The sequence below is a fragment of the Monodelphis domestica genome, chromosome 3 (assembly GCF_027887165.1).
Source record: "Monodelphis domestica isolate mMonDom1 chromosome 3, mMonDom1.pri, whole genome shotgun sequence".
Taxonomy (NCBI): domain Eukaryota; kingdom Metazoa; phylum Chordata; class Mammalia; order Didelphimorphia; family Didelphidae; genus Monodelphis; species Monodelphis domestica.
The window spans coordinates 170,925,553-170,946,043 of NC_077229.1; the positions used below are offsets into that span (position 1 = coordinate 170,925,553).

The window sequence follows — 20,491 nt, forward strand, 5'->3', positions numbered from 1 at the left end:
GGGTTTAAATTTCTGTCTTTTTCTGAAGCACTTTTTAAAGATTGGTATGGAAGTATAGTCAGAGAGGTTTAAGCTTTTGCTGCTCCTAAACTGCCATCTTGACTCTCCCCAAAATGTAACCTTAAAAAAATGACTTGCTTCTCTGTGATTTTTTCATTTCATCACAAGAAGAACTAGGTCTCAGGAGTACACCAACATACCCTTTCTTCCTTACCCTGTGGCTGCTTAGCATACTTTTCCTCTCTTCTTTTTTCTGTACTGTTTCTCTTGGAGATATCAGTTCTAATCATTTCAATCATCATCTTTTTGCAGATGATTTCCAAATTTATTTAACTAGTCCTAACCTTATTTCCAGCTGCCTATTCCTAAACTGTGTGTCTCTTATATGTCATAAACTTTAGCAAATTCTGATCTCATTATCTTTCTTTCCCCACATCTGAACCTTTTAATTTTCTTCACTTGCCTGCTATTGTGGAGGGCATCACCATTTTCCCAAATACCCAAGCCTATACCCCAAGTATCATTATTGAACTCTCTCTGTCCCCTGTCATATCCAAACATATTCTAAGTCCATCATTTCTCTCCCCTCAACATTTCTCACACTCTGGTGCAGGCTCTCCTCACCTTATACTTGGACTATTGCAATGACCATCTGATTGGTCTCCTGCCTCAAGTCTTCCAACTCCAAGTCCATCTTCTACACTATTGTCAAATTAATAATCCCAAAGTACAGGGTTGACCATGACATCTCCTCTATTTGATCATCTCCAATGTTGCCTTTTGCCTCCAGGTTCCAATAGAAAATCCTCTGTTTGACATTTAAAACCTTCTGTTACCTGGTCCCTTTTACATTTCTGGTCTTCTTACACTTTATATACCTTCCTCATGCACTCTCTGGCCTAGTGAAACTGACCTCCTCCTTGCTGTTTCTCACACAAGAGACTCTACTTCCTAAGTCTGAGCATTTCCCCCTAAATCTGGAATGGGCTCTCCCGTCTCCTTATTTATCTCTCCTTCAAGTTACAGCTAAAAATCCCACCTTCTATAAGAAATCTTATATTAATTCCCCAAATGGCAGTGCCTTGTTAATGTTGATGATTTCAAATTTGTCCTGTATATATCTAGTTTGTACATAGTTTTTAGTATACTGTTTCCCCAATTAGCCTATCAATTCCTTGAGAAACTGAGATTATCTTTTGCCTTTCTTTTAAATTTTTTTATTTTATTTTATTTTGGGTTAAACATGTATTATCGTGCAAAACATCTCATATTATTCATTTTTGAAATAATCTTATAAAACCAAAACAAATAAGCAAGTGTTAAATCATATGTTTTCATCTGTATTCCTACTCCAACAGTTCTTTTTCTGGAGATAGATAACATTCTTTTCATAAATCTCTTCAGAATTTTTCTGGATCATTATTTTGCTGATAGTAGCTAAGTCTATCATCTGATCATTCCAAAATTCAGTCATCCCTCTTTATATGAAGGTTGATTTGTTAGGGCTTCACTGTATCATGGTTTTTTTTTTTTTTAAGTATCTAATTCTGTAATGTGGAGTTACACTTAATTGTGGCACACTATTAGCTGATGGAATGAAAGAATCACAGCTCTGTGTTCTGTATTCTGGGTGCTGATTGGTTCAGTGACTGTAGATTAATAAGAATGTGGAAAAGGTTTATAGTAGAGTGGAAAGTGTTTATAAAGCCTTAAAATATATATAAATGATAAAATATAATGCCACTACTTCGTGGATTTTTACTTATTTATCATGGGGGTCTCTGGAATGTAATTCCCATGTTAGGTTGAGGGATCACTGTATTGCTGTCACTGTGTACAATGTTCTCCTCATTCTGCTTGATTTACTCTATATTAGTTCATATAGATCTTTCCAGCTTTTTTCTGAAATAATCCTATTCATCATTCCTTATACCATAATTCGTTTACCCATTCCCCAATTGAGGGACATCTCTTTAGTTTCCAATTCTTTGCCGTCACAAAAAGAACAGCAACTATAAATATTTTTGTACAAGCAAGTCCTTTCCCATTTATAAAAAAATCTCTTTGGGATACAGACCTAGTAATGGTATTTCTGGATCAAAGGATATACATTTTTTTATAATCCTTTGAGCATAATTCCAAATTGCCCTCCAGAATGGTTGGATCAGTTCACAACTCTACCAGCAATGCATTTATCCCAATTTTTCCACATCCCCTCCAACATTTATCACTTTCCTTTACTGTCATATTGGCCAATCTATGATGGCACCTCAAAGTTGTTTTAATTTGCATTTCTCTAATCAAGAGTGATTTAGAACATTTTTTCATATGATTATTAATAGCTTTGATTTTTTTTCACCTTAAAATTGCCTATTCATATCCTTTGAACATTTGTCAATTGGTGAATGACTTGTATTCTTATGAATTTGTCTTAGTTTTTTATTTTTTGAGAAATAATATCTTTATCAGAGAAATTTGTTGTAAAATTTTCCCCAGTTTATTCTTTCCCTTCTAATCTTGGTTGCATTGGTTTTGTTTGTATAAAACCTTTCTAATTTAATATAGTAATTTTACATCTTATAATCTTCTCTATCTTTTGTATGGGCATAAATTTTTCCCTTCTCCATAGATCTAACAGGTAAAATATTTCATGTTCCCCAAATTACTATATTTAAATCATATGCCCATTTTGACCCTATCTTGATTTAGGATGTGAGATATTGATCTAAAACTAATTTTTGCCATACCGGTTTCTAATTTACCCAGCAGTTTTTGTCCGAATGTGAGGTCTTCTCTCCAAAACTGGGGTCTTGGGGTTTATCAAACACTAGATTGCTGAGGTCATTTACCCCTAATCTATTCCATTGAACCACCCCTCTATTTCTTAGCCAGTACCCGATTGTTTTGATTATTACTGCTTTGTGATACAGTTTAAGATCTGGTACTGCTAGGCCACCATCCTTCACAATTTTTTCATCACTTCCCTTGATATTCTTGGTCTTTTGTTCTTCCACGTGAATTTGTCGTTATTTTTTCTAGTTCTATAAAATAGTATTGTGGTAGTTTGGCTGGTATGGCACTGAATAAGTAAATTCATTTAAATAGGATTGTCATTTTTATTATTATATTAGCTCAGCCTATCCATAGGTAATTTGTTTTTCCAATTGCCTAGATCCATCTTTGGGTGAAAAGTGGTTTGTAATTATGTTCATATAATTCTTGCCTTTGTCTTGGCAAATAGATTCCCAAATATTTTATATTGAATAGTGATTTTAAATGGAGTTTTTCTTTTTGCTTCTGGATTTTGTTGGAAATATATAGAAATGCTGATGATTTATGTGGATTTATTTTGTATCCTGCAACTTTGTTAAAGTTATTAATTATTTTAACTAGTTTTTAGTTGATTTTCTTAGATTCTCTACGTATATCAGCATATCATCTGCTAAGAGAGATAGTTTACTTTCCTTTTTGCCTACTTTAATTTCTTCAATTTCTTTTTCTTCTCCTATTGCTAAAGCTAGCATTTCTAGTACAGTATTAAATAATAGTGGTGATAATGGGCATCCTTGCTTCATTCCTGATCTTATTGGGAAGACTTCTAACTTATTCCCATTCCAGATGATATTTGCTAATGGTTTTAAATAAATACTGCTTATAATTTTAAGGAAATGCCCTTTAATTCCTATGTTTTCTAATGTTTTTTAATAAGAATAGGTATATAATTTTATCAAAGGCTTTTTCTGTGTCTATTGAGATAGCTATGTGATTTCTGTTCATTTGTTTATTGATATTGTCAAGTATGTAAATGGTTTTCTTAATATTAAAGCAGTCTTACATTCCTGGTATAAATCCTACCTGGTCATAGTGAATAATCCTTATGATATATTACTGTAGTCTCTTTGCTAATATTTTATTTAAGCTTTTTGCATCAATATTCATTAAGGGAATTGTTTTATAATTTTCTTTCTCTATTTTTAGTCTGCCTAGCTTGGGTATTAGGCACCATATTTGTGTCATAAAAGGAATTCGTTAGGATTCCTTTGCTTATTTTGCCAAAGAGTTTATATAATATTGAGATTAGTTGTTCTTTAAATGTTTGATATAATTCACTTCTGAATCCCTTTTTAGACTTAGGGAGGTCATTGATGGCTTGTTCAATTTCTTTTTTATGCGAAGGTATTATTTAAGTATTCTGTTTCCTCCTTTGTTAATTGAGGCAATTTATATTTTTGTAAATATTGATCCATTTCACTAGCTTAAAAGATTTACTGTTATTATTGGCAAAATAGCTCCTAATGATTGCTTTAATTTTCTCTTCAATGAAAATGAAATCAGTTTTCATTTTTCATACTGGTAATTTGATTCTCTTATTATTTCCTTTTTATCAAATTAAGCAAATGCTCTATTTTATTTGTTTTTTTTAATAGAACCAACTCCTGGTTTTATTTATTAGTTCAATAGTTCTTTTACTTTCAATTTTATTAATTTCTCCTGCTTTTTTATCTCAGTTACAGTCGAACACATTTCTATCCCCTTACCTTTACTCTGTGTGTGTCTACCTGCCTCAAATGTGTTTCTTATAAACAACATATGGTTAGGATTCTGGTTTTTAATCCACTCTATCTATTTCCATTTTATGAGTGAGTTCATCTCATTTATATTCCCAGTTATGATTGCCATCTGTGTATTCCCCTCCATCTTGTTTTCCTTTTTTAAATATTGCACTTTCCCCTTTCACTCTTTCCCTTCCACACTAATGTTTTGCTTTTAAACATTCCCCTCATTTCTCCTCCTTATAATATCCCTTTCAACCACCACCCTTCTTATTCCCCTCTGATGGGGTCTTTTAATCACTCCCTCCCCAACTTCTCCCTCCCTTATATTACTCCCCTCCCCACCACCCTTTTCTTCTTCCTCTTCTACTTTTCTATAGGGAAAGAAAGGATTCTGTTACTCAGTGATTCTGGCTATTATTCCCTCTTTAAGCCAGTTCCAATGAGAATAAGGTTTAAGTATTAACCCATCACCATCCTCATCCTCCACTTCACTGTAATAGTTTTTTCCCTCCCTGCATTTATGTAATATAATTTATCCCATGTTACTTTTCTCTTCTCATTTCTCTTAGTGCAGTCCTCTTTTCCATTGATTTTTTTGCACATAATTCTAAACAGATACCACAACCTCTGTCTATGGATACTTCTTCTAACTACTATGATAATGATAACAATTTTAAAGTTACTCTTATCATCTTTGCATATAGGAATATAAACAATTTGACCATTATTGAGGCCCTTAATTTTTTTTCTCTTTCTTAGTTACATTTTCATGCTTCTCTTGATTTTTGTAATTGGATATCACATTTTCTGTTTAAGTATGGTCTTTTCTTCAGGAATGCTTGGAAATCTTCTATTTTATTAAATGACCATACTTTTCGCTGAAAGTATATAGTAAGTTTTGTGATGGGCGGGTGATTCTTGGTTATAAATCCAATTCCTTTGCCTTCCAGAATATCATATTCCAAGCCTTCTGATCCTTGAATGTGGAATCCACCAGATCCTGTGTAATTCTGACTGGGGCTCCATGATGTATGAATTGTTTTTTTCTGGCTGCTTACGGTATTTTTAGTGGCCATTTTCATTAGGAATACTTGAAAGCCCTTTATTCCATCAAAGATATATTTTTTTTCCATCACTCCTGGATTATTCTCAGCTTTGTAGGATAAAATTTATTCTTGGTTGCAAGTCTATCGCTTTTGTCTTTTGGAATATTACGTTCTAAAATCCCCTGTGGTTTTCAGAAAAACTTACAGATCATGGATAGTCCTGAATATATGACTTCTTAGTATTTGAACTGCTTCTTTCTGAATGATTTAAATGCTTTTTCTTAGAAGTGGAAACTAGATTTTAGCAACAAATACTGGGATTTTCCTTTTAAAGTTCATTTCAGGAGATGATTGGTGGATTCTTTTTATCTTCACTTTGCACTCTGGTTCTAATATAACTGAGCAGTTTTTATTTATTACTTTTATTTATAATTGATATATTTCATTATAAAATATTGTATCCATGCCTTTAAATTTTAAAAAAAATATTCCAAATGTTAGCAAAACCAACCAAATATTTTAATATGCGAAGAAAAAAAGTAGTACACAAATGAAATTCCAAATCTTCTATATGTTTAACTTACTTTTATTCATATTTACATAATAAAGATGATAAAGCCCATCCACAAGTGTCCCAGCTCCTCCCCCACTCTCCCTGAATCACAAAGAGTACCATCAGGGAGGCCAACATGTTCATATACATTAAATCTTTCATATTTTATCTTTTACTTTCTGGATGTAACATTCACAGTTTATTATTCCAGTAAAAGTTCTGTGGTTGTGTATAATGTTCTCCTAGTTCTATTCATTTCACTGTTCCTTATCTTGTATATTCCTTTCCAAGTTTTTTTTAAATCAGTGTTTTCATCATTTCTTATGACACAGTAGTATTCCATCACAATATATATACACATACATATACCATAATTTATTCAGTCATTCCCCAACCTATGAGCATCCCCTCACTTTCTAATTCTTTGCCACCACAAAGAGAGCTGCTATAGATATTTTGGAATATAAGAGTTCCTTTCCTCTTTCTCTGATTTCCTTGGGAAACAGACCACCAATAATAGTATTTATTATTGGGTATACACAGTTTTCTAATTCTGTGGATGTAATTCCAAATGTTTTCCAAAATGGCTGTATCACATCACAGTTTCACCAATAGTGAATTAGTATCCACATTTTCCCATATCCTATTAATTTATCACTTTACTCTTTTGTCATTTTAGTCAATCTGATTGAGTGTGAGGTAATAACTCGGAGTTGTTTTGGTTTGCATTTCTCTAGTCAGTAGTGACTTAGACCATTTTTTCATATATCTATATATGGCTTTGATTTTCTCATCCAGAAATTCTCTTCATGTCTTTTGGCCATTTATTAATTGGGAGATGGCTACTATTCTTATTAATTTAACAAAGTACACTATATATTTTAGATGAGATCTCTATCTAAGAGGCTGCCTATCAAACTTTTCTCCAATTTTCTGCTTTCTTTCTAATCTTAGCAGTGTTTATTTTATTTATATAAAACCTTTTCAATTTAATGTATTTAAATTTATCCATTTTACATTTCACAATGCTCTCTATCTCTTGTTATATTCCTCTCCTACTGATAAATCTGATAGGTAGTATACTCTCTGTATCTCCCTTTATGTCTAGATCATGTATCCATTTTGATCTTATGTTAGCGAATGGTATGATATTGATCTATACCTAGTTTCCTGCCAAGCTAGTTTCTAGTTATCCCAGCAATTTTTACCAAATAATGATTTCTTATCCCCCCAAACCTGGATCTATGGTTTTGTCAAGTACAAGATTACTATAATCTTTTACTTATGTTTGTTGTTATGTCTGTTCTGTTTCACTGGTTTACTTTTCTATTTCTTAGTCAGTACCAAATAGTTTTGATAATTACTACTTTATAACAGGCCTTTGGGAAAAAATTGTGATTTTCAAATAGTTACAGTGATCCTTAAACTTTCTCTCCTTGATTTGTTTTCCTGTCAGTTGTTTTTCATATCAGATATGTCATGTTTTTTCAATTTTTTGTTTTAATTTTTCTTGCTGTTTCATGAAGTTATTGACTTCTGTTTGTATGGTTTTCCCCCTACTTATCAGCGTCTTTTACTTTGGTAAGATTTACTACTTTTTCTTCTAGGCTATTCTTATTTTTAATAATATTTTCCCAATTACATATAAAAACAATTTTTAAACATTTGATTAAAAAATTTTGAGTTCCAAATTCTTTCCCTTATTCTTACATGTTCTTTCTCTGCCACTCTTTCAAACTCCTACCCATCTCTGAGACAGTAGTGGTTTTGCTGGATCAAAGGGTATGTATAGTTTTAGAGCCTTTGGGACATAGTTCCAAATTGCTTTCCAGAATAGTTAGATCAGATCACAAGTCCACCAGCAGTGCATTAGTGTCCCAGATTAGCTACAATCCCTTCCAACATTTATCACTTAACTTTTCTGTTATATTGGCTAATCTGATAAGTATAAGGTGATACCTCCAAGTTGTTTGCATTTCTCAAATCAAAAATGATTTAGAGCTAAAAGGAATAATGAACTGGAGAAATTCCATGTGAACTGGAATGACTTCCAGGAAGTGATGCAGACTGAAAGGAGCAGAGCCAGGAGAACGTTGTGCACAGAGACTGATACATTATGGCACAATCAAATGTAATGAACTTCTCTACTAGCAGCAATGCAATGACCCACGACAATTCTGAAGGATTTTTGAGAAAGAACACTATCCACACCCAGAGAAAGAACTGTGGGAGCCAAAATGCAGAAGAAAAACAACTGCTTGATCACATGGTTTGATGGGGATATGATTGGGAATGTAGACACTTAAGCAATCACCCTAGTGCAAATATCAATAAAAGGGAAATAGGTCTTTTTCAATGACACATGTAAAACCCAGTGGAATTGCTCTTTGACTATGGGAGGGGGTAGGAGGAGGGGAGGGAAAGAACATGATTCATGTAACCATGGAAATGTATTCTAAATAAAATAAATAAATAAACTTTTAAAAAAGAATGATTTATAGCATTTTTTCATCTAACTATAGTAGACTTGGATTTCTTCATCTGAAAACTGCCTTTCACACCCTTTAACCAAATGAAGAATGGCTTATATATTTATAAATCTGAATTAGTTCTTTTATATTTGAGAAATTAGTCCTTTATCAGAGATACTTGCTATAAAAATCTTTTCCTGGGGGTAGCTGGGTGGCTCAGTAGATGGAGAGCCAGGCCCGGAGATATGGCCTCCAACACTTCCTAGTTGTGTGACTCTGGAAAGTCACTTAACCCCCATTTCCTAGCTCTCACCACTCTTCTGCCTTAGAATCAATACACAATATTAATTTTAAGACAAAAAGTAAGAGGGGTTTTTTTTTTATTCCCCTAAGGCAGAAGAGTGGTAAGGGCTAGGCAATGGAGCTTAAGTGACTTGCCCAGGATCACATGGCTAGGAAGTATCTGAGATCAGATTTGAACCCAGGACCACCCATCTCCCAGCCTGGCTCTCAATCCACTGAGCCATTCAGCTGCCCCGCCCCCCGCCCCCGGGGGGGTTTTGTTTGTTTGTTTATATTTTCCTAGCTTTCTGCTTGCCTTCTAATCTTCATTATTTTGGTTTTGATTGCACAAAAATGTTTTAATTTAATATAATCATCACTAAACATTTTACATTCTATAATGGTCTCTATCTCTTGTTTGGTCATAACTTCTTACCTTATCCATAGATCTAACAGGTCAGCCATTCAATGCACCCTTAATTTGCTTATGGTATCACCTTTTATGTCTAAATCATGTACTCAATGTTGACCATATTATCTTGGCTTACAAGACTTTGGCCTGTCCCCTGTCTCTGCCAGGCCATTTTCCAATTTTCCCAGCAGTTTTTGTCAAATAGTGAATTCTTGTCCCAAAAAGCTTGAATCTTTTAATTTATCAAACACTAAATTACTGTGGGTCACTTTTTACTAGATATTGAGTACCTAATCTATTACATTGATCCAATACTATTTCTTAGCCAGTACAAGATTGTGTTTTAATGATTATTGCCCCAGCCTTAGCTATATAATAGATATGGATAGAGAGAAAACTTTAACAGTATTGTTGAAAGGAAGTGGACAAGTAGATGATTTATGAATCCTCAAGTAATCTAACACAAATCAAAGGATTAGGGTTCAGAGCTGGGCTATTTTTTTGTTCATATATTCTTTAATGTTAATGTCCATCCTCCTGTCACTTTTTAGAAGGATGAGGTCATCCATCAACAACTTTTGAAACCTCCCAGAAAATCTTCTAGAAAATACACCAGAAAAAGCATAACAACTAAAAAATTGGCCAAGAAGAATGTGTTTCTCAATGAAACAGTAGAGCCAGAAGTCACTGGGAAGAGGTGGGTACAATTACAAAGGAAATTACTGTTCTGTTTTTACCACTTTGACATTATTGGAATTGAAAAAATTGTGTTTTCATTATCCATAAATCTCACTGGTTTGAAGGATTTTCATATTCAATAGAAACTTAGAATTAATTGGGTGGTGCTAGATGTGGGCATATTAATGAAGAGTAAGTAGTGTAAAAAATAGACTCGAATACAGGACTACAATCCCCACGAGCCTTTGCTCCACTTCCCCAGAATGCCTTGTAATCTCACCTGGGCCGAGATCGAGAAGGTATTTAAGCTGATTCAAAGGCTTTTGAGGGTCTCTCTTGGCTCTTTTTGGACTTCCATTTTGGAGCAGGCGCGTCTCTTGCGTGATGTGAGGTTATTTTGTCTAGGCCTCTGGCCTAGGCACATGTTTCTTACTTGTATATTCTTTAATCTTTAACCTTTAATAAACCTCTAAAAAATATAATACTTCTTGCAGAGAGAAATTTCTACCTGCCTCAGATGCCTCAGTCTCCCCGTCTCCCCTAAATTTTAATCTTTACAGTTGGTCCAGATATTACTATTGTTAAAGAAGAGTTCTTTTGAATTCTAGAGTACTATGTCTTACTAAAGGTTGAAGAATTCTCAGAGAATCAATCTTGCTCTTAAATACATTTTTTGTTTGTTTTTTGTTTACTCAGTGTCTGGCATAAAACAGGCAAGTAATAAATGCTTATGGATTTTACTTTAATTGAATTTAGGTGAAACATTTAGATGAGTATGTGAAATATTATAGTATTCAATAAAAGAAAAATTGATTAAAAGATAGATGGTAGTCACATTTTGGAGGACCTTATATGCCAGGATTTAAGAATAGGAATTTCTGTTTTTTGCTAGGGGCAATAGGTAGTGATGAATGTATTTGAATAGTGAAGTAACATAGTCAGACCTGGGCCTTAGTAAGATTTTTTTTGATGATTATGCAGTGGATGGATAGGAGGAAAGACTAGAAGCAGGGAGAACATTTAGAAGGTTTAAGACTGGGCAAAAAGTGATCATGGCCTTTACTGGGTAATGGATGTAGAAAGGAGACCAATATGAGAGATTGTGTTGAGATAGACTTGACAGTATCCTTGTAAGGGCAAGTCCAACAGGGAACCAAAATCTCACAAATAGAGTCCTTGGTAATGTAATAGCGAGGGGAATTTAAAAGATAATGGAATCAGAGAGCAGCTGTTTTTTAGGACTGAGTTCCATGTGACACTTCCTCTTCCTCCACTAAGCTGAGCAGCTTTAATGGAATCAGTCAGCCCAGACCAAAAGGGTAAGTCTACACAGCTTTCTTCTTTTGATGAATTGAAAATACCCCCTCCTATTAAATAGATTCTGAATCAACTTTGTTATAATTCAAAGTATCTAATTTATTTTGAAAAGGAAGAGAGAGGAAAGAAGGAGGTCACTGCTATCTCTTTCCTATGGCAACTTTTGAGGGCTTGACCAAAACTCTCTTCAAGGAATATAGCCCTGAATTCTTCTAAGGGAAAAATATAATCCAAGGGTTGTCTTCAGTTGGGCAAGAAACTTCATTCAGTTCAGTCAGGCAAAAGGGTTTGAGAAGAGTATCTCTCCTATCCAGCTCTCTCAGAGTCTTAGATAAGAAGACCAGAAATCTCTCTGGCTCCAACAGCTTTTTTTGATCTTCCTGGAACTCTCCCATCCCCTGCAGGTCCTGAATGTTCCATTTGCCTTTCCAGAAGCATCTTCTTCAATTTCAGGTTTCCCTAGCTTTTGGCCATTTCCTTGTTCACAGTAAGTCAGATACTGAAGTCCCAGGTGTGATGTCCACAGATGGTCTCATCAAAGTAGGAAGGTCAGCTCTCCAGTCCTTGTCCAGCAGATGACTGAAGATAACTTCTCACCCCAGCCAGTAAATATTCAAAAGCCCAGTAGCTTGATTGATGAGTTTCAAGATGTCTCCTCCACACACCTTTTCCAACTTCTCCTCCCAAGTTCAGAGTGATAGTTGGGGAACTGTTCCTAGGAGTTCTGATTGTAAAAATAAAAAAATAATAATAATGGCGAACTACACAAAATAGATGTTATCAAAACTGTTCAGATACTTTAACTTACCAATCAGGTTCAAACTGCTCAGATACTTTTGATAGATTTAATCAAAAGTATCTTCAGTGACAAAATGAAGCTCAAATGTGAACTTCCCTTCAGGGCCAGGTGCAAGGATGCTAAAGAGACCCTTATATAAACATAAAATATTTATTGAAATATATAAGGATAATAATGAATTTCTAATTCTAAGGGATTCTAAATCCACCCAAATAAACTCCCAGCTTCTGCAAGGAACGGCTTCTCCTGTGTTTCACAGGCTACACTAATCCTCCCTGATCTGACTAACCCAAATTTATACTATCTGTAATAATTAAAAGGAATTGTAGGGAGATTGAAGAAGTATAGGGAATAAAGAAGGTTTTGTAATAGGGAATGGAGAAGTTGAAGGGAGAGAGAATATGGTGAAGTAAAAGGAGAGAGATATCCCATGCTGCGAGGCTATCTTTGAAAATTGGGGTTCCTGAGAAATGGGTCACCTCTGAGAGCCTGAGAGGGGACGTCTTCTCTATTGATTGATGTTGAAGATGCCCCAGAGCATGTAAGCACAGACCCCTCTGAGGGACAAGCCTCCCCACCCAGACCAACGTCTCCCATCAGAGGTCCAGCAATATGCTGTCCTTAGGTTTAGCTCCCTCTATGTCCCCCTGAAATGATGGTCCTCTTATCTGACAACAGGTTATTTAAATAAAGATGAATTTCAATAACAAGTTTGGATTGGGGAGGTATCAGGGAAGAGGGAAGAAGGATTTCCCTAGATATGGTTTGAGTCTCTCTCAGCTTTTGAGCTGAGGCCAGGCCTCACAGGCTGGTGGAGGGTTTCTTTTATTTCTGTCTATGCTAATCTATGCTAGCTTTCTTAAATTCAAAGTCTTTAGCAGTAGACAGCAAGAGGAAAAAAAGGTTTTGACCTTCAGAGCTGGTTGGGTCTGTCTCTCCAGGCTGATGCCCCTAAAGACTGGGCTTACAGTTCAAACCTCATTTCCTCATTAGTGCTTCTATTTGATGTGAACAATATACAGTCAATGGACATCCCAAAACTAAATCAGCTGGCTTCTGGACTAACACAGCTGCTACACCCCTTAGACAAGGAACTGTACTAGCAGCTATTGGATCAAGCTGACAACTATAATATCCAATTGTACAATAGCGTTGTCCTAAAGTCTGTGTCAGTACACCAGAAGCAATACCTTTTGTTTCATTGAGAAATAGTTGAAATGGGCACATAAAATGGCTTCTTTAAGATTACTTAAGGTAAAATTGGCAGTGAGGAGACCAAGCTGTCACTCTTTGCGGATGATATGATGATTTACTTAAAGAATCCCAGGGAATCAACCAAAAAGCTAATCGAAATAATCAACAACTTTAGAAAAGTTGAAGGATACAAAATAAACCCACATAAGTAATCAGCATTTCTATATATCTCCAACCCAGTTCAGCAGCAAGAATTAGAAAGAGAAATTCCATTTAAAGTCACCCAAGACAATATAAAATATTTAGGAATCTATCTGCCGAGACAAACACAGGAACTATATGAACACAACTACAAAACACTCTCCACACAATTAAAACTAGATCTAAACATTTGGAAAAACATTGATTGCTCATGGGTGGGACAAGCTAACATAATAAAAATGACCATCCTACCCAAACTTATCTATCTATTTAGTGCCATACCCATTGAACTACCAAAAAACGATTTTACTGAATTAGAGAAAACCATAACAAAGTTCATTTGGAAGAATAAAGGATCAAGGATATCCAGGGAAATAATGAAAAAAAAATACAAAGGAAGGTGGCCTTGCAGTCCCAGATCTCAAACTATATTACAAAGCAACGGTCATCAAAACAATTTGGTACTGGCTAAGAGACAGAAAGGAGGATCAGTGGAATAGACTTGGGGTAAATGACCTCAGTAAGACAGTCTTTGACAAACCCAAAGACCCCAGCTTTTGGGACAAAAATCCAGTATTTGATAAAAACTGCTGGGAAAATTGGAAGACAGTGTGGGAGAGATTAGGTTTGGATCAACACCTCACACCCTACACCAAGATAAACTCAGAATGAGTGAATGACTTGAATATAAAGGAGGAAACTATAATAAGTAAATTAGGTGAACACAGAATACTATACATGTTAGACCTTTGAGAAGGGAAAGATTTTAAAACCAAGCAAGACTTAGAGTCACAAAATGCAAAATAAATAATTTTGACTACATCAAATTAAAAAGGTTTTGTACAAACAAAACCAATGTAACTAAAATTAGAAGGGAAGCAACAAATTGGGAAACAATCTTCATAACAAAAACCTCTGACAAAGGTCTAATTACTCAAATCTATAAAGAGCTAAACCAGTTGTACAAAAAATCAAGCCATTCTCCAATTGAAAAATGGGCAAGGGACATGAATAGACAATTTTCAGTTAAAGAAATCAAGACTATTAATAAGCACATGAAAAAGTACTCTACATCTCTTATAATCAGAGAGATGCAAATCAAAACAACTTTGAGGTATCACCTCACACCTAGCAGATTGTTCAACATGACAGCAAAGGAAAGTAATGAATGCTGGAAGGGATGTGGCAAAGTAGGGACATTAATGCGTTGCTGGTGGAATTGTGAATTGGTCCGACCATTCTGGAGGGCAATTTGGAACTATGCCCAAAGGGCGATAAAAGACTGTCTGCCCTTTGATCCAGCCATAGCACTACTGGGTTTGTACCCCAAAGAGATAATAAGGAAAAAGACTTGTACAGGAATATTCATAGCTGTGCTCTTTGTGGTGGCCAAAAATTGGAAAATGAGGGGATGCCCTTCAATTGGAGAATGACTGACCAAATTGTGGTATATGTTGGTGATGGAATACTATTGTGCTAAAAGGAATAATAAAATGGAGGAATTCCATGGAGACTGGAACAACCTCCAAGAAGTGATGTAGAGTGAATGGAGCAGAACCAGGAGAACATTGTACACAGAGACTGATACATTGTGTTACAAGAGAATGTAATGGACTTCTCCAGTAATGGCTTTACAATGTCCCTGAACAACCTGCAGCAATCTACGAGAAAAAAAAACAAACTATCCTCAAGCAGAGGACAAACTGAGGGAGTAAAAACACCAAGGAAAAGCAACTGCTTGACTACAGAGGCTGAGGGGACATGATTGAGGAGAGATGCTAAATGAGCGCCCTAATGCAAATACCAACAACAAGGAAATGGGTTCAGAGCAAGGACACATGTGATACCCAGAAGAATCATGTGTTGGCTAGGGAAGGGGTGATGGGGGTTTTGGGGGGGGGGAGGAAAAGAAAATGATCTGTTTCCAATGAACAATGTATGAAAATGACAAAATAAAATAATGTTTAAAAAATAAAGAAAGAAAAAAAGATTACTTAAGGCTTGTAGATGTTCAGGTTTTAGTTTCAGAGATTCTGGTTCTGTATTCCTGGTTAAGTCTGTTAGACACTGTTAATTCACTATATCCAGGTATCCATTGCCTACAGAAACCAGTTGTTCCAAGAACAGCTCTGAGTTGCTTTTTGGTCTTAGGAGCACTCATTTTCTGGATGTCTGTTATTCTTTTCTATGTGATACTTCTGGAATCCTCTGATAACACAAATCCAAGATATTGTACTCGAGGAAAAACCAACTGTAATTTTGCCTTGGCAATTTTATGCCCACATTTATATAATTTTATCAAAAGAACCTTGCTATCTCTGAGACACACTTTAGCACTTGGGGATGCAAGGAGGATATCATCAACAAAATGCACTATTTTACTTTCCTTGAATGTTATGGTTTTTAGATCTCTATTTAAAATTTGTGAGAATTGGCTCAGTGAATTGGTATATCCCAGGGAAGATGAGTCCAAGTCCACTGGGTTTTTTTCCCCCATGTAAAAGCAAAGATCTTTTGAGAATCCTCATGAATCAATATTAAGAAAAATGCTGAGCATCAATCTACCACAGTGAAATATCTTGCCTGACTTGGAATGGAAGAAATTATAGCAGCTGTACTTGGTACAATAGGATGTGTCTTTACCACATGATCATTTACAGCTCTTAAATCCTGTATGAAGCTATATATAACTTTGCCATTTTGATCTAGCTTTGGCTTTTTGATTGGAAGTATAGGTGTATTATATTCTGAGAAGCAAGGTATTATAATCCCTTATTAGATTAAGGATTCAGTGATTGGCCTTATACCCTCTATTGCTTCTTTACTTAAGGGATATTAAGGTACACAAGGAACTGGTCCTTCCTTAGTCCTCACCCTTACAGGAGTAGCTAATTTCAGTACACCTACATCTGTGGGAGATTTTGACCATAAATCTTCAGGGATATCCTTAGGTATAGGATAGATTGAATCCAAGTCATTCTCTGTACTGACTGAATCTAAGAACAGCAATGGAAAAGCTTTCAGAGATTCTTCTGATAGATGTAATGAGATATCACCTGTATCAGTACATTGGATTGTTGCCCATAATTTACATAATAAATCCCTACATAGAAGATTCATGGGACAATCTGGCATACAAAGAAATGCATGCTCCACAGATAAAGGACCTAAAGTAATCATTTTAGGTTGTAATTTTGCTACTCTCTCTGGTTTTCCAGTTGCTCCTATTACTTCCATTGTACGCACAGCTCTACAATTCTTAGGAAGACTTTGCAAACTGATTTACTGGCTCCAGTATCAACCAAAAGATCATAAATTTGATCACCTATAGTCATAGATACATATGGTTCTGTTCTGTTTGAAGGTTGAAATGTTTCTAATACTGGTACTAGCACAGTAACATCAGAACAAAGCTCAATCATTTCCTGTCCATCCAAGTTTACATCTGCTTAAACTACATAATATTCCTAGGATTTTGCATCTTTAACTCCATCATCAGCTTTTTCATTACTCTCTTTGGTCCTTATACTCCCCATCTTGGTATCATTGTTCTCATTTACTTACAATCTCATTATCATTATTCAATTTACATTCTTCACTATTTTCCCTTATTTTACATTCATTAGAATTTTCTGCTAATTTTATATTACAATTTTCTTTTTCCTTACAATTATTAACACTAATTATATTATCATTTGATTCAATCAATTCATCCATATCTTAATTAATCTTAGTACCATTACACTCATTTTCATTTACTCTCAAATCATTATCCCTTGATTTAGTTACAGAAGTACATTGGGGAAACCTTTATAAGGAACATGCACCTTTGCTCTGATCACCCTTAACCACCTGACTATATTTGAACCTTGCTCCCGACTTAACCCATACTTGCATAGTGTTGAGGTCTGGTGCTTGTGGTGCTTGGCAACAGGCATTTTGACACACATTTCCATTATTTTTCCTTGAGTTTTTATTATTCCATCCATTATTGTTATTGTTATTATAGTTATTATTCCAATTATTATTCCTATTAAATCCTCCATATCTTTTCATTTGCCTTGCAAACTGGCCTCTATAACAACATTCTTTTACAAAATGGCCAACCCTATTGCAGAGGAAACAACGTTGGGGACCTGATCTTCTATCTCTTGACATAATAATTATTATTATTAGGCTCCATTGATCTTAATGCAGCTACTGCCTTAACCTCTTTTATCTCACTTTCTTTAGCTTTAATTTCTGCTTTCCTAAGCTTTCTTTTAAGATCTTCCACTACAGTATCTATATCCTCATATTTTTCTTCATTATCTGTGGCCAAGTATATTGCCTTTTGTCTAATGTCTTCCAGCTCCATTTCCTCCCAATCAGGATAATTGTTTTTGAAAAATAATTTTATTTTGGGAATTGCATTTTTTACAAAGACCATTTTTATATATGATATTGTCTCCTCTTCAAGGACATCCATATTCAGATATGTCTTGGCAGTCTCAGTGATTCGGTCTAGAAATGATGTAGGTGATTCAATGAGTTTTTGTTTTATAGATTCAAATTTGGACCAAGCATTTGGTCTTTTTATATATTGACCCATGCCCCCAGTTATTGCTTGTCTACATTCCTTCATTACATCATATTGAGCCTTATTGTTCATATCCATGTCGTATTGTTCTGGCCAGGGTGTTAAAAGACAATCTGTTTTTGTCTCCTCTATGAATTTATTACATTCCCTTTTTGTTAATAGCTCATTAACAGGGCAAAATCATTATAATCGGGGTCAAATATATCTATAATCTCTTTGTCTCCTTAATTATATATGATTGGATTCCACAAAGGCAGGGGTTCTTTTCTTTATGGATTCCAAGTTCTCTGGGGTGAATCTTCTGTGTGTCTTTACCTGGAAGATTTCATCCCTTGAGACTATAGGAAGATCTCTTAGGGGCAATAAAGTAACCATCCCTCCAGCCTCTTCTTATTGTAACCTGTTTAAATTCTCCTTTACACACCAGTATCAACTTTTTCCCCATACTCATTCTGCATTAACAAACTTTTAATCTTATATATATACATATATATGTATATATATATATATATAGTTCCATCTGGTCCAGCTGTTGTTACATATGTATTACCATTAGTTTGAGCTCTGAATCCTTTATCAACAATATGATGTCAAATCATAATTGCTTTAAACCATTTGCCGATAAGAAAGAATGCCAGTCTACACTTATACAGGACACAAAGGCAGATACACATTACAGGGATATGAGACAGGACAGTTTGCATCGTAAGTTCCATAAACGGCTTCATCCACTTATAATTAACATACATTAGGGAAAAGCACAAATAAAATATAAGGGCTATGCAGATTGCACTCCTATGACACAATCGAAACATCCATTACCATGTTTACATTTAAAGATAACACTGTATACACAAGTGGATTAGAGTTGTTATAACCCACTTTTAACTTTTTAACAAACAATTAGTAAAGAGAAAAATTTCTTTTAAAATTTTGAAAGAAAAAAATTCCAATATGGCCACCAATATGGCCACCTAGATCATGTGGCAAAAGATATTTAATGATTAAAATACCTTACCAGCTTAGCTAGAGTCTCAGAATTCTGCTGGCCCCCACCTTTGGAATGTATTACTCTCTGAGTGGAGATGGAATCTTCCAACCTTAACCAACTGGTTCTCTATATCAACTTAAGTAAATAAATATGAAAACATAAAATTTAGGTTTTTCAACCTAGCTGACTCTATTAACTATTAAAAAATGTATATAATTTGGAAAGGGGGAAGGAAAGTAATACGGGGGAAACTACATATAAAATTATTGAATTTATTTAACAGTTGGGAGAGAGAAGTTTCGGTTAAGTGATGAAATAAGAGGTCAAAGTCAGAGTGCAAAGGTTGAGAAGTAAGTGAAAACAGCAGAAACAGAAGGAAAGAGTGGGAACAGCCTTTCCTAGGAGTTTGATTATTATATGGAGAAGTGATAATAGGAAGATAGCTTGAGGATATGGTGAAGACAAATGCTAGGCTTTGTTGTTTTTTAGAATAGGAAAACCTGCTCATGTTTGAAGATAGCAGTGAGGGAACCAGTAAGTGAAGAGAAATTGAAGATTAGAGACAGCGTTTGATGGTAGGAGTAATCCTCTGGAACACTAAGGAGCAGATGGCATCAAGGACATTTGTAGAGGAGAGGTGTCTTTGGGGAAAAGGGCCACCTCTTCATCAGTGACTGGAGTAAGAGCAGAGATGCTGATGCTGCAAGATAATGTCAAGAGATTGGGAAATGAAAAGGGAAGAAGAGATGTACATTATAGTAAATTCCCCCTATTTTGTTAGTAAAATTACAAGACCTTCCACTGAGAAGGTGGGAAGAGGTGAAGATGTGGGAGATGTTTGAGGACAGAAGAGAAGATCTGAAATAGTCTCTGGGGAGTGGGAGAATGAATCAAGTAGAGAGGAGTGAAAGCATTGAATTGTTTCAGTGGAATTCTTGACAAGGAAGTAAAGCATCATCAGCCTGGAAGGAGAGACTAGATCTAGATTGATAATTTAAATGTCACATTTCAAGATCATAGACCAAGAAAGAGAAAAGAATGAAACTGAAAGATTCTTAGATTAATCTCATTTATTAGAAATGAATGACTTCCCTTGTGTTTTTATAGCCTTGTGATTATTAATAAGGCTAATCTAGTTTAAAAATGGTAGAGGTAAGTGTTTTTATCTAAGCAGAAATTTAAAAAACATTTGACCTAATTAAATTTTGGCAATAGGGTTGGATACATTATATTATTGATTGTGAAAAAAAGTTTTAATAATGACTTTCTTGTATGTTATGGTAATATTTCCAAGTCTAATCTCTCCCCTAAGCATAGAACTTTCTCTTTTAAAGAAAAACAGTCAAGCAAAACTCCATTTGAACAGTATAAGTAATATTCTGTACCCATAGGCCCTTACCTTCTGCTGGGAG

The 20,491-nt window shown here is 35.0% G+C and overlaps 1 protein-coding gene across 8 annotated transcripts in view; it reads left to right on the forward strand.

The window, feature by feature from the left end:
* The window catches only part of RGS22 (regulator of G protein signaling 22), a 179,188-nt gene that overhangs the window by 74,145 nt on the left and 84,552 nt on the right, over positions 1-20,491 (forward strand). For all 8 annotated transcript variants that reach the window (XR_008917546.1, XR_008917547.1, XR_008917549.1 and 5 more), the window contains one exon: positions 9,872-10,017. Coding sequence is in view for 2 of the 8 variants with exons in the window: in XM_056823271.1 (XP_056679249.1) it covers positions 9,872-10,017 (146 nt within the window). In the remaining 6 variants the exon portion in view is untranslated. The remainder of the gene's footprint in view (positions 1-9,871; positions 10,018-20,491) is intronic.